This window comes from Hypomesus transpacificus, unplaced genomic scaffold (assembly GCF_021917145.1).
Source record: "Hypomesus transpacificus isolate Combined female unplaced genomic scaffold, fHypTra1 scaffold_51, whole genome shotgun sequence".
Taxonomy (NCBI): Eukaryota; Metazoa; Chordata; class Actinopteri; order Osmeriformes; family Osmeridae; genus Hypomesus; species Hypomesus transpacificus.
The window spans coordinates 1,168,844-1,187,156 of NW_025814024.1; the positions used below are offsets into that span (position 1 = coordinate 1,168,844).

General features: G+C 38.8%; 1 protein-coding gene across 7 annotated transcripts in view; it reads right to left on the bottom strand.

The window, feature by feature from the left end:
* The window catches only part of psd3l (pleckstrin and Sec7 domain containing 3, like), a 288,227-nt gene that overhangs the window by 168,830 nt on the left and 101,084 nt on the right, over nt 1–18,313 (bottom strand). For all 7 annotated transcript variants that reach the window (XR_006955809.1, XM_047017245.1, XM_047017244.1 and 4 more), the window contains exons 6-7: nt 4,012–4,092; nt 3,690–3,802 (exon numbers count right to left, since the gene is read on the bottom strand). Coding sequence is in view for 6 of the 7 variants with exons in the window: in XM_047017245.1 (XP_046873201.1) it covers nt 3,690–3,802; nt 4,012–4,092 (194 nt within the window). In the remaining variant the exon portion in view is untranslated. The remainder of the gene's footprint in view (nt 1–3,689; nt 3,803–4,011; nt 4,093–18,313) is intronic.

Genomic DNA, 18,313 nt, shown 5'->3' on the forward strand with positions numbered 1-18,313 from the left:
TTCAGAAATGACAGACTTTTGATCATTTGTGATCTGAGAAATATTAGGTACCAAAACCACTGAGAAGAACTGTCATCACCCTCTGCATCACAGGCACTGCACTATCTATAATTCCAGGAATCTGTGTGTGCCATACATTTTCTCATGGGAACTATATACACTAGCTACTGTTCAAGTAATGTGAATTTTTGCGTTTCACTGAAATCTTAATCACCGACTGCATCGCGGGCACTGTGCACTAGTCTATCTAATATACCAGGAATCTGTGTGTGTGCGGTTTTATAATATGATTTTAGGGCAACAAGTTTCCCACAATAGGGGTTATGCGCAACATTCTTCCGGGTTCTACAAAACAGATGTAACTACTTCCGGCCGGCCGCTTTTGAGGTAAACACAGCGTAGTAAAGGCCACCTACTATAGCCGGTGTTTAAAGGAGCTACCCTTAATTACAATTTCCCATGTACACAGGATGGCCAAACGGACTTCCAGAGCCCCGAGTACCCTGGGAAGTAGCCTTTTTTTTGCTCGCAGACGATTAAAACAGTCAAACGAAGACTGTACCTGTAGAAGTCCAAGTGGACTCAAAGAATGCAGTGTTTGGCAATCAACTGCAACAACTACCAGTGTGACAGTATTTATTTACAGGTCAATTTTGTCGGTAGCGTAATCTTATACACCTGCTAACTTTAACGTTTTTTTGGGCATAGTAGTAGGCTAGTAAACGTAATTCCTTCTAGGAACGATAGGTCCTAGCTATAGAAACCAGAATAATGATATGGATATGACACTAAATTAAAATGAGCTTCTTAAATTAATTTGCTGAATTCATATATTTCATTGATAACTTAGCACTAGTTGTGTAGCTATGTAGCTTACTGTAACGTTGTAGTTAATGTGTAAAGCTAGTTTTAGTGCTACCTCCTGGGAAACGGTCTAACGTAATAGGGGCTATTATAAGGTTATATGAACTCATCACTTTATTCCTGTCCCACTTAACCTAATGTAGAGAGTAATACAACTTATAAAATCCTTGAACTTCCCTGTCAATATAAGTTATTTGGATCACCTAGCGCTGCAGATGTGTACAGAAGTGAGAAGCGGAAACGATTACATCTGTTTTCCGGTTCGAACGCTGAGCGCTCCGCATAACTCCTATTGTAATCGTCTTAACGGTGTAGAGCGGGCAGCGCGTAGCACAGTCTTGTCACATGTCAGATAGGGACTGGGTGTGCAGCCACATATGATTAGTTTCTCCTCCATCTTGAAACTGTGAAAGCTAGAAATGTTTACCATGACGAACGGTTGCTACGTTACAAGAAAACAATCCAATGGGCCAACGCTAGCGTTTAACGCTCCTCATTTACATAAAGTTGAGAATATTTCAGCTCGCAACGCTCCACTCCGCTCGCCTTCCCACAATGCACTATGCAAGCGTTAACGCCCGGTTTCATAAAAAATAAATTGGAAGCCGATATTCCGCGCCGCCCGCTCTGCTGTTGTGGACACGCACTGTTACGCCTGGGACACAATGGCTGCGAAGTGCCCGGAAGCGCCACGATCAGTTACGGATGCCGCAAGGCTGTTCACACTAGACATGCATTTCTCTGCGCCGGTCCCCAAGCCTATCTCCTCTTCTTTTTCACATTGAAAGCTGACATAAACACTGCATATGCTTTGTTTAGGCTACGTGCTGATCCAACAACCATCGCAAAAGCATCCCAACGTAATGTGGGGATGCTTTGCCGTAAGCCATGGCCACGGGATCTAGGGGTGCTGAGAGTGCTGCAGCACCCCTTGCTGACATTTAAAATAATATTACTTGAAAATCCACCACCGCGACTCAAAGAATGCAGTGTTTGGCAATCAACTGCAACAACTACCAGTGTGACAGTATTTATTTACAGGTCAATTTTGTCGGTAGCGTAATCTTATACACCTGCTAATTTTAAAGTTTTTTTTTGGCCTAGTAGTAGGCTAGTAAACGTAATTCCTTCTAGGAACGATAGGTCCTAGCTATAGAAACCAGAATAATGATATGGAAATGACACTAAATTAAAATGAGCTTCTTAAATTAATTTGCTGAATTCATATATTTCATTGATAACTTAGCACTAGTTGTGTAGCTATGTAGCCCACTGTAACGTTGTAGTTAATGTGTAGAGCTAGTTTTAGTGCTACCTCCTGGGAAACGGTCTAACGTAATAGGGGCTATTATAAGGTTATATGAACTCATCACTTTATTCCTGTCCCACTTAACCTAATGTAGAGAGTAATACCTCTCGATATCTCGATATCCTTGTAAAGTTCTAACTTTGCAGGTGTCTATTTCAGAACAGGAGTGCAGTGCTGCGTTTGATGTTTGGATAAGCACTTCGAGATCGCTAAAAAGTAATTCACCAAAATGGATCTCTTTCAGTCATGTTGGGCAGGCATTATACATAGAGTTGAGGCGCACTATAGGCTACTCAACATTTATCTGAGCTTCACTAAGCATTTGAAATACTGACCTCACAGGCTTGTCTTTATGGATGAAATGCTAGATCGCTAACTAAAATAAATATCATATTGAAAGTGGATACTTTTTTTCAGTAAACCTGGAAGGTTATTAGCTACAATACTCGCGCAACACTGTGTGGAGTTAAAATGCTGTGTATTGCTCTGATGAGTGTTTTGGGAAAATTAAATAGTCCTACAAAGTGCATCGCTTTCCATAACAAATTCATTAAATACATGTGGATTCTGCGAAAGATTTCAAACGGCAATACGGCCAGGTGAGCAGGGTTTTCTGTTTGGATGAAATGTTAGCTAGCTAACTAAGAGAAAGACCATACACTTGGATACTTTAATGCAGTATAGCTGGAAGGTTATTAGCAAAAATTGTGGTTGTGTACACTACACAAACTAACTAGTGCTGATTGCTGGCATAACATTGAATCAGCTGCTGTCAAAGGGTTTTCTTTAGATTAAATGCTGGTTAGATGAAATGCTGGCTGACAACATAAAGTGGATACTTTATTTCAATATGCATGAGTTTATTTTGTTATATGAATTTATGCATTTACGTATGAAAAAACTCTGCCTCCAATTCCGAATCATAATTAAACTAACACCAAATAAACTACAACATTATAATCACCAGCTGCATCACAGGCACTGTCTATAATTCCAGGAATCTCTTTGTGTGTCTGTGCCACCGAATCAAACTCCTCGGTCGGTTGGTTGGTGTCGAAACAAGCCGTAATGGGTATGGGACAAGGGCATTATTCCCACAACTTTCGCCTCCTCTGTCAATTTTTTGAGGCATGGATTTAGCGACCCGTAAATGGGTAAAGGACAGGAACTATGTTCTTAAGAATTAAGCCTACTTGATCGGTTGTCTGTGTCTTATTTATGTGAATGCGATAGAGAAAGCATTGTATAGCATTTCACTGACTTAGTTAATCACCGATTGCATCTCTGGCACGGTGCACTAGTTTTGTAGAACCACAATGAAACGCAAATTGGAGTAAAGCGCAGAATTGGGAAGCAAACAAGAATTGGGGCCGATGTTTCCCATGTTTGAATTTATTTTTTCATGTTAGCTATGCAGCTTTAAAGGTTTTATACAGTTGGCAGAAGCCCATACTTGAGCCATTTCAAAAGTTCACAAATAACATGTAATTTGTGACAGAAAAAAATGCAGAGGTACCTTGTGAAGTGATGGTGGCAGGGTTACAATAAAAGTACCTATTGGAAAAGTGAATCAAAACACGTTCTCTTTCCTGGGTTTCACCCATTAGTGCAAAAGCATTCAAAAAGGATCTAAGGAGAGGGAACAGGACAGAGAAGTCAGTCAGATTAAATAGACAGCATTTCATGTATCAGTCATCAAAAATGTAGTCTTTTGATGTAGTTGTGTGAAGACATACTCAAATCTAAATTAACAGTTGACCCTGGGTCTGTTTCGAACTTTGTTGAATGCATGTTTGAGTTACATTCTCAATACAAGGACAACAAGTGATAAATGGTACCTGAGAGATTGGTCCAATGTCATCCCTGTAAATTCAAAAAAGGTGAGGTATTCTTCAGCCACCATTTTACTGAAGTCATTGCTGCAAAACAAAAAACCAAAATTAGGCCTCTTATATTTGTGGCAATTGTCCCCAACAGTCCAATGAGTTATCAATCCTTTAAATTGGTAAGAAAGCAAAGCTGGTATAAAGTACACAAAGTACAAATACATATACAGAAAACATACAAATACTCCTGCAGGGTCAAGGATCTCTCATTCCTCTATTTAAATTAGTATGTCACTATCACTTGGATGATCAAAATGTATTGTATTGGTTGTCTGTTAAATTGTCTTACCACCACAACCATCTAGACATTTAGTTCACAAAAAAAAATTCATTACATGAACCATGTTTGAGCCAGTTGTGATAGTTATAGGCCTAAGTCACCATACAGCACTTGCATGTACAGTTCTGCCTAAGGCAGGGGTGGCCAACCCTGGTCCTCGAGAGCCTCAGTCCTGCATGTTTTAGATGTTTCCCTGCTCCAGCACACCTGATTCAAATGAATGGTCGTTATCCAAGCCTGAGAATGATTATATTTTACTTATTTGAATCAGGTGTGCTGGAGCAGGGAAACATCTAAAACATGCAGGACTGAGGCTCTCGAGGACCAGGGTTGTCCACCCCTGGCCTAAGGGGTGTTTGCTATGTTAACAGTAATGCTTGTAATTTTTCCTTTGTGCTACGCAATGCTGTAAAAAAAAAAAAAAAAAAAATCTGTATTGCATTGGTTTGCTTGTTTAAGATAGAAATACTTAATTTATAATAAAACCTCTAGGGGCACCAACTTAATAATTTGTTAGGACATTAAGGAATCCTATGTTTAATATGTAATAATCAGTCTAATCTTAAGGAATTAATTTGTTCTATGTGTAGAGCAAATCAAATAACATGAGGGATCAGAATACGTGAGTTAAAATTAAACACAATAATTGATTGGAATAAATGGAAATATAATGAACAGTAATGGAAATATGTTATTGGCTTTAGTATGAGTTTGATGGGCTAACACATGAAACAAAACATACAATGGGTCAGATGGAAAGAGCGGGGGAGGAGAAAGAATCAAGGCCTTTGTCTAATAACGGGAATGTCTGGTGGTTAACTAACCGTAGTTAGTTTTACGTGTAGGTCTAGTCAAAACACACACAATATCAATTACTTCATGCCAATGTTACAAGTAAGAAATATAGCTAGTCGCATTTACGTTCGGTGGGTTTAAGTTTTGGGTCGAAAGCGGAGTCCGTTTAAATCTTGGCTGTAGTGAACAAATCTGTGTAATCCGATTAAAGGTTCTTTCGTTAAAGTATTTCTTTTAATCTGCTGGTGAGACTGAGTTTGGTTATCTCAGTGTTGCAAATTGAATTGCAATCAATATAATGTTGAATCTCAGGAACTAAAGCCTATCCATTGTCTGGACTTACTGCATCAATGGACTCAGCGAGTGATTATTTGTTGTTGGTATTTATAATCAGAATAAAAGGGAAGTGTCTTGTGGCAGGTAAAACAGTTCATTGGTCAGGTCCTTGGCCTGGGTGTTGTTCAAACTGTCTCAGAGATGAAAAGGCTGTTACTTGGATGGTTTCCTTAAAATATTCATACCTTGCCTATACTTCATAATATATATCTCCACAACATTTATAAATAGTTTGGTTTGTAGATTAAAATATTTTTTATATCAACTTTGACTGACTTATAACAGGAAAGGAAGTTACATTAAAACATCAAATTACATCAATATAGCATTAAAGGGAAAGCATAAATTGTCACACAAACTCCAATAATCCTTCTAGTGTTCACAAACAGTATTGTATTTGAGAAATGTTTGTAAATCCATGAAATGTCTGTTTTGGATAAATCGTTTGTTTAATCCAGAGTCTTCTGGAGTAGGGATAGGTTGAGAAAGGTGGGCCATTTGGCTGGCCCTTCTCCCTCCCCTGGGAAGAAGGAGATGCCAGGTCTGGTATCAGCCCTTTGAGGCTCATCCAGAAATATAGTGGCATTGTATTGAGTCTTATAATGCAATCAGTCGTCATAATGTCGTCAGTGCTATGCCTTACTGAGGTGATCAGAAATGGTTGTGTTGAAGGTTTTACTCTATGCTACACTGTCGTATGCCCGTTTGAGAATCGATATGTCCATGCCTAAAGAAACCGACCAAGGAGGCTCAGGTGGTAGGAATCGTGCCCATGTCCATGATACAGGCTGGTATTATGTCGTAATTGATTTGGTGTTAAGAGTTTGTGCACATTGGCAATGTGCAGGCAGACAAAATTCTCTGATCTACTGAAAGTATACATTTTATATTGTTGTTTTGTTAGCTAGTGTAAGGCTGGGTGTCACCGGGCGCCCACCTCTCATATGCTACAATCTGGAGTTGCTGGAGGAAATCTTTACTTGAGGGGTCTCACACCTCATTGTGTAGCTTAGTGTAGTATTGCTACTGCTTCTCCTTTCTCACCTCTTGTTTTCTCTCTCTGATTCACAATAATCATGGTAGAGTCGGTAACATTTAAAACCCTCATTTTGTAACATATTTGCCTTGTAATTGATTGTATTCATTTGGAAGGTTATAAAATATCTATTTCATTTAACCTTACTTTGACCATTCTTGCTCTGATTTAACCAATAGAGTCAAATAACTGTATTGTCATTGGTATTGGCATAATTTGGTTAATGTTAATACACTATTCAGTTTCCCCTCTTCCTTTTAAACAGTAGGGGAATAGTTTTGGTTGTTTGGCCAATATTTAACCCCCTACACTAGCCAGCATTTCATCCATAAAGAAACACATCTGATTAAATGTTATGCCAGCAGTCAGCACTAACCTGGCCATTTCGGTTGTAAAAGCAAATTTGCTTCTAAATAACTAAACAGAATGTCCTTATTAACTAAAATCTATTTTTGTAGTTTTTGACGGTATGATAACCTAAAAATATAAAATATAATTTTCACGTTAAAAAACAACAACCTTTTTCAATCGAAAACAATATATTTTATTTTTAAGCAACATATAAAATAGTTTGAAAAGTAAACATGTCAGGTTAAATAGTAAAATAAAATAAATAATTCAATTAGTCTTAAAATAAATGCAGTCAGTTGAGTGTGCAGCTCAACAATAATTTAAACATAAATAATTGAGTTATTTCCTTAAGAAAAAACCTCCCCTTCTACTTAAAAGAAAATTAATGTATGTGAGCCTAAACGATTTGAAGATGCTCACTTTCTACATCTTTGTCTTTCGGTACAAGTTAAGATGCAGGAATGTGAGCATGTTCACCTTTCCTGGATTAAGTCTGGAGCAGTGAGGTACGAGGATGTGTCCACTAGAACTGAACACCCTCTCTGAGGGCACACTAGTGGCTGGGATGCCAAGAAATATTCTTGCTACATTGCCAAGGAAAGGAAACTCTTGAACACGAGTATTCCACCATGTCAGTGGGTCAGCATCAGAGGATGTGATATCTAACCTCCATTGTCACTCTTTCATTTAAAGGGGTCATTTACAGATTTTATAGGGTATTTCACACTGTTCCTAAAGGTCTCCGAATAGGGTATGCAACATTGGTTGGGCTGAAAATGGCCCGGGTGCTATTCTATGTGCCCTAATGCACCCTGTGAAATAGCCCTGGAATAAAACAAGAGTTTTTATCCCTTTTATGGTATGCTCATGAATATATACATGAGCTGCATGCTGATTGGTTGGTTTACAACGAGTGAAGCTACGGAGCTAAAACGCAACACGGCCAACAGCACTCACTGAAACACTGAAGGTGGACACTTGAAATAAAAACGTACAAATAAATCTATTGTGTCTACACAACACTGTTTTCAACAGATTGACTAGATATTATTTGAAATGATAACATTAGTTGTTTCGACTTCTGTTGTCGAAGCAGATTGAAGATTGATTTCGGTGGGTAACATTACAGCTTGGCAACCAAACTATCGTGATACAACTCGGCTTCAGTTAGCCATCTTGCTAACTAATTCAAAATAACCTGACAAAGATCTGGACAAACATGCATCGTAAATTGTAGATTTACATAACAACACAGTCCGGAAGATGAAATTTGCCCCATTGCCGATAAACTAAATCATCACACATTCTACCTATGCTAGATTAGAAACAGGCAGAATACGTTAGCATTCCTAATAGCTGTTAGCGACAAAACCATACTACAGCTTACGGTTGTGATGAACATAAGGTCGGAACAGCACCTCTTTTCAGCAACAGCTTCATAGCAAATCCTGCTTTGGATTGTCCCAGGTTTTCAAAACTGTCCTTGGTGAAATGTGTAATTCAGGGTAAAACTGCACAGGGATCTTCAAATAGACAAACATCAGATCCTGTCGAATGTTTGGTTCTTAGGAAGACTCTGAAAAGTGTCAGCATTCCCTGTACAGCCTGGAACACTGCATTTACGACCGTAGTCCACTTTCAATATCCTTGAAAGATTTTCTTCTTTGTAAAACTGTGGAAGTATACAGAGCAGTGTGCAGCAAATTTAAGGGTGTAACGAAGGTACACACCAGAGTCAAAAAGGGTGGAGTCACATTTGTGATGTTACAAATGTGGATTTTTTTAACCGCTCGTTTTAGAGCAGCAGTTTCAAACTGTGAGATTTAGATAGGAAAGAGGTGTCAATGGACTTTGAGATTCACTGTATGTCCATTTTACCCACCAAACTGTTGTTATTCAACTATGACAAGGTAAACTTGGTTTTGTAGTCAATGACCCCTTCAACGGGCATCTTCTTCTTTAACTTGTTTTTCTGATGTATTTTTTTTAGCAAGCAAGACAAAGATTTGTCTTTTTCTTTGTAACAGCAGAAGGGATAGGGGTGGTGGAAGTGTTGTTTCCTTGCTCTTGATCAGCAGGGGAGGCATTAACTCTTGAGGTGGCAGTGATAGTAATTTCTGCCAGCTTCACAGCTTCCTCTAGAGTGAACCTTATGGTGAGAAAAGCTGCCCTTTAAGCGGGGATCAATGAACCATGCAATGTCAATCACCTTACTGACTTTCTCAGAGGAGTAACAGGGTTGCAGATCATCCTTCATTACCTTTTCATTTGTTTTTTTAGGGCATGTAATTACTCCTTTTCTTTCAGTATGCAGGTGATGTGCTCCATAATAGGCTTCAAAGATGACAGGGTGGTCTTTGTTTCAGAACCCAGTAGATCTTTGAAGTCATTTAGAGGCCCCCAAAGTCGACAGACCTTCTCCAAGGTGTGCATGTCATTTGGCATTAAATGCCATGAGCTTCTGTCTGCTGCGAGCACTGCACAACAAGCCAGCTGCTGTTCCAGAAATATCTCAATTTTGAAAGAGGAATGTTTAAATAAGCGAAAACGAGCCACAATTTTCCCTCACCTGTCCATATTTCTTTGTGCAGCTGGGAAAGAAATGCTTGTGGCAAGCTAACTAGCTAGATATAGCAAATGGCGGTTTGTCAACGCTCACACTGTAACTCTAAAACAGGGGCACTCGTTGGACATGAGCTCAAATATCTAAAAAGTCTGGAAAATGATAGCTGTTTTCACAGCCCTGTAGAGGAGACCTTTGTGAACAGACTGTTTTTTGATAAGGGGAGTGCATAACATGTACTGTCACCGTCCTAAACAGCTGTGGAATTGTGTTTTCCTTACCAGTGTGACAGCGTTGCGTATAGCGTTACAGTGAGCTACACTGATTTAAAGCTACAGGTATAATGATAACTTCATCAACGAAACGTTAACTTGTAATATAATGTCATAATAAATCCTAAAACAAACATGTATTTGTGAAGCATGTTTATTAATATATATTAATAAACGTAATAATATTAATATATATAATTAATATAATATTAATATTTAACACCCTACAAATTGAAAAAAACGAAAAAGCTACTTGAGAAAGAAGCAGACAGAAGGTCTGCATTATGCATTTGAAGGTTATACTGTCAAATTGACTGAAGAACTAAATAACGACGTGAAAAAATGAAGACAGCATGGCTCATTGGCTGGTTAATTAAATTAACATTGGCTGATAAGTTTGCCGTTTGTTCGAAATACAAACAAAACTTTATGAATTTAGCTTTTTTTTGTGTGCTTAGAATGTAGCGTTTTGTTGCGTGGTAATTGTCATTGTTGTGCTGGTTTACCATTGTAACCATGAGTTAAATGACTGTTACGTTTGATAAGAGCTGGATTTTTACAACGTGTATTCATACGACTAATTAGCTTCTTTCAGCTAATAATCTGCAGCGTCACTTGGAGAGGGCCCCCGTTGCCGTTTTAGGGTAATCTTTCCCAGAGGTTGACGAGCTGCTAAACTAATGTTCTACTTTAGGTAATCGCACATTGGTTTGGTGACGTTAGTGACTGTAGCTAGCTAGTTTGCCATCACTTTTGTTATTACACTGTACCTAAACCATCGAACGGAATGTTTGCGTGGATACAAGCAATGCAATCGGGACAAAGACGAACATTTTGACACTGACATTGTCTAGGTAATGCAAGGATTCACTTTTTAGGGGTGGGAAAATCATATATTTCTCATAACTCATATATAAACTATTATTTATTATTTTCCCAACCTAACTCCTCCTTAAAATTTTGCACTACATAGACAATGTTAGTGTCAAAATGTGCGTCTTGGCGTTGTTAGTATCTCCGCGAATGTCTTGTTTAAAGTTTTGGGCAGGATTTAAGTTTTTGAGGCGAAAAGTGACGTTAAAGGTAGCTAACAGCCAGCCACAGTCTAAAATGTCACAATGTCACAACGCTTGCGCTCAGTACAAGGCAATTACACTAAATACAGGCTTTGAGTCAGTGGAGACAGACTCAGTGAACAACAAGGTTTAAGTAATTTTGCTACCTGCAAAGTTAGCTACAGCTTACAAAATAGAGGCCAGGCTGGTATTGCTAGAAAGATTCCTGGCTACATCTGCTGTGTCGCCGTGTTTGTATTTAGAAATATTTTTTTGCTTTTTGTTAGCTTTTCCGTTCCAGACTGCTTCCAGGAGGTTCTGTATTAAAAGTCTATGACTGGCTGGTAGAACTGCAAAACAAGTAGAATAGCTAAACAACAAAAATGCCACAGGCACAGCCCAAGGTGAAAATGTATGTAGAATGTAGCTTGATATGGCTTTGTTCTTCTGGTTAGCAGTCCCCAGTATTTACTAGTTAGCTCCACTTATCTCAGCATGGAACGGTGGACAACAATTGCAGCTGGTGTTGTCCAGGTGAGCGTAAATAATAACGGCTCTACTACATTATGTCTGATAGGTGTTACCCTAGCAGACATAATGCAGACCTAGTAGGGGAAACGTCTAACGTTATATAATATAACGCGTTACATAATATTTTTACTCAAGTGAGTAACAAAGTAATATAATGCATTACTTGTTGACATTGAGTAATATTATTACAGTTACTTATTTAAGTAACTTGCGTTACTTGTCCAAGTTACTGCATTAATTCAACAAAGGACAAAAATAGCCTTATAAATACAGATTGTTGCCTAAACAACACTCCTGGGCGCAGTGTTTGATTCACGCTGCAGAAAAACACAACAGCAAAAAAATCCACTTTAAACCATAAGAGAGATGGCGACCCATTTCCACAACTCGCTACTAAAAGGAATAGTAAAAGGAATATAATAAGTAAATATAGCTGCAAGCAGCGAAGCGGGTTCCTCCACAAAATGGCAAAATATTATAAACATGTCCACTGTAGAAGATCGAGAGTTGGACAACAAGAGAGCAAAACTACTTCATGTTTGGCCATGGAATGGGGATTTGAACTCATGAGCATAAGGTTACAAGTCAGTCTCTCTATCCTCTCTGCTACACACCAACTGTTGAGATTGTATGAACAGAAAGGGCAGAGTATTAGCTTTGGTCAGCTTTGGGACAAAGGTTAAGAAACGGTTGGCATTTCAAGGTGAAATTGCATGCAATTGTGCATGGTATTTCATAATGATGTCATCCTGTTGAACTAAACAGATAATCAAAATTATGACAGGTCAAAATGTAGGGCTGTTTTGGCAGCCCCTTTGTCACTGGTCACCCAGACACTTGTCTGGGACAGTCGTTGATTTACATGAATGCTAAAATGACAATCACACCTTAATGACACACCTCTGGAGAGGTAGTCTCAACAGTTGAAGAGGAAGATGGACAGAGGAAGACTCTGAAATTATCATTAAAAGTTGTGTTCTTGAAAATAAGGTTCTAAACAGCTTTTAATGTCATGTTTGATATGCTTTTGTTTCTTATTTTATGTATTACATGCTTGTAATAATTTTAATACTGTAACATGTACATGTACAGGGTTTACAGAGTTTGTGCCTACAGCAGACCAACATGTGTTTAACATATTCCCCTGTCTTGCAAGGGAACCACTTGGTCTACTGTAGCCTTGATTAATGATCCAATTTGAATTTGTATGCGTTTAGACTACTTTTCAGTCATGTGACCGGTGTCCCCATTTTAGTCAGGTTTGGGTGTATATAGGAAGAAGTGTTACCAATCACTTTGAGTTTTGTTTACGACACAGCTCCGGTGCGTTAGGCGCCTAGTCTTCATTGTGACATACCTTTGTTAACCATTGCTCTGAAGGTATGTTTTGTATTTGATGATATTTCATTATCATTGTATTGATTATCTTACTATTTAGATAATAAACTATTAATGTGTGCATTTTGACGTTACTTGTTCTCTTTGAAACGTATCTATCAGGCTACGGCGGTGAAAACTTAGATCTAGTCTGGTTGATGCGGCTAACTGATTATAAACATAGACTTTTGAGTAGGTTTTAACTTAAGGCCTCTGAGTCACTTACAGTGGATCTCCACGCTCCGAAGGAATTTACCGGGGCCTCTGAGTGATCGATTACATATCCTACTAGGTCGACTATGGTTAAATCTATATTATAGTAGAGATAAACGACTGTTTAGTGAACACGCATACTTTAGGGTCGGTGCTCTGATCAAGCAGACGATTTTTACCTACGTCAGAGTTTCATGTCATTAACTGTTTAGCGCTCGAGGTTACAGGTAACGCACTTGTGCACGTGTCTTAAAATTGGAGTCAGATATTAACGAGTCAATTATCTCCCTGAGAATCTAACCTAAGGTGAATTGTGGTTCCCAAGCCAGGGACGAACACCAAGCGTCTCTGGCCTTTCGATTCACCGACTACAAAAATATAATGTCTGGATTCCAACCTACGACCTTATACTTTACAGGTCACCATCCCAGCCTATTGAGCTATTCTCAGTGTTGAATAGTGTCATGTTCAGTAACTGTATTAAAAAGTAAGCTGTTTCTCCTGTGGTAAGCGTTGAAACTGAAAGTTGAAACTCAAAGTTGAAACTGCTTGTACATTTCCTATGAAAATGGGACAACGGGATGACTGGGTTGCTGCTGTAAAGAATAACTTTCTCATCGTTGTCAACAGGTTGTTTGGAGTGCCATAACATTGAAGGGAATTTCAAATCATGCCTAGCATCAGTGGGGATGTGTACTGGCTTAGGTTACTGAAATGAATTTATGCAACAGCGTTATCTCTACCATGCATAGACTAAAAGTAGCTAGCTACTGTGGTGAACCTTGCTTGTTTTGCAGTGCTTTACACGGTCTCGCTAAACAGATGATCAGAGTGAGGTGATGGGCTCAAATAAACACGCATTGCTATGTTTTTACAACCGGAGGATTGATCGGAAGACTAGTAACCGTTTTGTCAGAATAAATAATAAAAGAATATGCCTCTGACTGGTATTGAACCTACAACCCTTTGCTTACCAGCACAACATCTCAAACAATTGACCCATTCCCAGACATGGATTACACAAAACTGGATAATAAAACAGATGTTTCCCCAAATCATTGTCAGATTTGGTCGAAGTTCAAACAGCTGTAATTCTGTCATATTTTTACATATCAAGGTGAAACTGTGCATGGTACTTCAGGATCGTGTCACCTTAAAACCTATTAAGTTTGAACCATTTTTCAAAAATACATTTGATTTAGTGACACAAACATATTGAGGCAATGTATACATGTACATAAATACACCCCTTTCAGCCATTTTGTATTTGATTCAATTGTCTTGAGAAAATGTTTTAAATACGTCAATGATACATATCTGTACAAAATTTCAAGTCAATTATACCTTTGGTTCAAGAGAAGAGGAATTGTTATGGTTTTCCAAAACGATCACAGTACAGGAAAATCCATAATGGCGGACCTTAAGGGTCTTCATTGGGCTTTTTTGTTCCTCATGTAAAATAAGGCATGCACACCAAGTTTCAGAAGAATTGGAGCAATAAGGTGGAAATGCCATCACTTTGAAAATCTGACTTTTGGGCAACACTGGTTGTCCAAAGCACTGAGGGCCTCATGTATTAATGCTTTTGCGCCCACTTCAGGCATATTTGTTTCGCAATTTGCGCGTAAAAGCATGGCGAGGTATGTACAAACATGCCGCACTGAGGTAAAAGCGCAGACCGCCTGTTGCGGGAACTGAAAATACAAAGTTGTGCTTTTCCGTGTCATGCATATGCATATGCATTCAGGGGAGGGTCAAGGGGAAAGTGGCAGTTTCCCATAAAGAGATGGGAGGGGATGCGTAAAGTGCGCCTAATTATGTATTCTGCAGTATGTGATTGTGAGTGAACACAATTGTTATGCGTTACAGATGCAGCCATGCAATATTACAGTTACTGGAATTTGTAATTTCAGTCCAGATTGCATTTTTTGTGTCGGTGTGGAATTCCGGCCTTGTATAATATTTTAATTCACTGTTACCTCATGAACAAGCACATCAATTTTGTTATCTTTAAATCTTTGTTATCACAAAATCTTTGTTTTCGCCGTTTTGACTTTGGTGGCTGATCCTTGATGGAAAGAGAGGAGGCCCATTCATTTGCGCATTTAAATGCTCACAATTTATGGTATAGTGGGCAGAGAAAAGCGCAGATTACCCAATGAACAGCAGGTTTCGTAAATACGACGTAAACTGAAGTAGTACAGTGTGCGCAATCTGCGGGTTGGCCATGGCGCTAATAACGATACGTTTGGAAATACATACGTACATAAGTAATGTTTTCACTCAGCCCTATACCTGTATGTTGTTTATGTATAATATATATCAATTATTTAAGCAAACATATTTATATAATCAAGCATCTTTACAGAAATATTATTCAACAAGTGGATAATTTCTGCTGAAGTTGTAGACACTTCATTTCGGACACAACTTGGACACACCCTAAATTCCCTCCTACAAGTCACAAGAGTCAGAGACTATAATAATTGTGTTCAAAACCACACAGATCTTTTTTTTTTACCTCCATGCCCTTCTCAGATGGGACAAACGTAAATATTGATGCCTTCTTTACGAAACAGTTAGTTAATTTGTTAGCCTAGTGTGGAGGAAAATTGAATTTCCTGTGTTATTCACTAATCAATATAACTCTCACTAATCAATACAACTAGTCATTGGATACTAGTTATGTTCTCAAGTGAGTTTGCTATTGATAAGAGTAGATTATGTCTATTGCCAGGTTGACTAGATGTTCAGGGTCAGGAGAAAGTACTGGGTGAACGTCCCTTGTGATGAATATGGGGCGAGCTCCACCTATGATCTCTCTCTGCCCTGGTCATGGACTGATAGCTGTGAATCTCTCCCTCTCTGTGACTGTTGTAACACCATTACTGCCCGACTATCACTATCTATGTTTACTTTTTTGTGCCCTATAAAAATGGTCCTCCGGCCTTCAGAGCTGAGAGAGATATGATTGAGACCTAAGCCTGGTGTTGTGTTGTCATTTATTGTCAGAGGTCTGTTTTCTGAGGCGAGCGAGGAAGAATGTGGCCGACCCCTCCCACCCTGGACACTCCCTGTTCCAGCTACTCCCCTCCGGCAGAAGGCTGCGGTCCATCAAGACCAAAACCTCACACCACAAGAACAGTTTCTTCCCATCCGCTGTTGGCCACTTTAACAAGGCCAAGGACTCACACTGACTTTAAATCACAATGACACCCTACACATCTGTATTTTTAGGTTAAATTGTAAATTATGGCAACTCATATTTTATTTTTTATTCCCCTTAGTATTAGCTAGACCCCCTTTAGTATTAGCTAGACTTTGCTCCTTTTGTATAGTTAGTCCACATATTTAAGTTTCAATATTCCTATATGTATTATATTCTGATTCTGATGGTATTCTCATGTAACATCAGATATACTTAATTACATCATTGTATTTATAAGGCCTCTAGTAACTATGACATCAAATAAACATCCAGGTCAGACTTGGAGACTGTAACAGTAACCATAGAAGCGATAAACCCCTTTAAGGTTGTGTTCACACTTGGCAGGTTTGGTTCAATTAAAACAAACTCTGGTGCGATTGCTGTGTTAGTTCGTGTGAACACTGTCATCCGAACCCTGGTGCACACCAAACAAGTGGACTGAGACCGCTTAAAAAAAAAATCTCAGTTTACTTTCAACCAAACTCTGGTGTGTTTAAATTGATATGTGAATTTAACACAGACTGAATACGTCTAAACAGATCAATAATAGGATGTGAAAATGAGCAGAGGGCTAACGTGGAGCAAAAAGGAGGTCAAACTCCTTATTTAAATTTCGTCCGAGTCACCCGACAACCATATTTAAAGATGCTGTAAGGCAAATTCCATGATTTGCTTGTCAGTAAATTATGTACGTGTGAAATTAGTTCCTGAAAGCATGTGGAAAGCGCAAAAACGTTGTCGCACTGAAATGTGGAGTTAGACCGTTGAACAGTTTATCTTCCGTTTTCAGCTCAAGTTTTGTATAGGCTGAGCCAAAACCCGACCTATCTACGTCACAGTGACCTATCTACGTCAGATCACCGACTGTTGCATTCTGTTACTCAGCTGGTACGATGCAAAGACAGAGTTGTTGTTATCAAAAATTATCATGTGTTACACACGGGATGTACCAAGATATCATGAAACAAAGAAATCACTTAGTAAAAGCAAACAAATCAACAATTATTGGCCAAAACACATTTTTGCTTCACGCGGCCACTCCCGTTGGTCACATGACACAAAATTGTTTGGAAATCCTCAGAAGAGAGTTCCGAGTCAAGATACAAAGTTTGGTGTTGATATCTCAAAGATTTGCTGAGATATGATCCAACTTCCTGTTTGGTTGCTTTGCTGCTGATTTTGATTGTCTGTAACGGACAAACGGTTTTGAAAATCTAAAACATTTTGATAACTTCAGTGAGGGTTGCTCTGACGATGATCTGTGCCAAGTCTGGGGAAGATTGGACAAAAATTTAAGGAGGAAAAGCAAAAAAAACGTGTTTTCTTAATGTTAAATTGTGGAAAATCTGTCAAACGGAAATTGACACCATATGGTGTGTTGAACTCGTCTTGATCCAGGGAATCCAACGGTACCTCATTTTTGAAAATGAGCCATATGCTTCAAAAGTTACGTGTGTAAACACAAGTCCAACTTTGACCAGTTGGTGGCGCTAGAGTGCAACAATGGGAGACAAGCCCAATGAGAGAAACTTGAGGTAAATAAAGAAGGGACTGTGCTTAATGAGTGTGCCAAATTTCACAACTTTTTACCATACGGTTCTAGGGGCTGCCATAGACTTCAATGGCGGAAGAGGATAAGTAATAATAAGAAGAAAAGGTAGAAACACTTAAGTGGCTCCGCAGCTTCGCTGCTTGGCCACCAATAATAATAAGAAAAGGTAGACACATTTAAGTGGCTCCGCAGCTTCGCTGCTTGGCCACCAATAACAATAGGTTTCCTCCTGATGGAAGAATCCTAATAAAACTAACAAAAACAATAGGTGCGTCACAGCTTCGCTGCTTGGCCACCAATAATAAGAAAAACTCTACATGGGCCAACAGACAATGCCAACAAACATGGCAATCACCAGGCCAACTTATAGTACCTTCGATAAGAAAGATCAGTAAAATATCCAAATGAAAATGTAAAAGGTTTTTGCATATATATAAATTAGTGCTGTCAAACGATTAAAATATTTAATCGCGATTGATCACATTAATGTCATAGTTAACTCGCGATTAATCGCACATGTTTATCTGTTCTAAATGTCCATTGATTTCTTTTTGTCCCATTATTTTCTCATTTTAATGCTCTTATCAACATGGAAAAGCGTATTGGATTGCTTAGTGCAAATGTTTTTTTTAAATTGAAAACAACATTGCAATCGCCTGGCTTTGACGAGGGGATGGAGAATTCG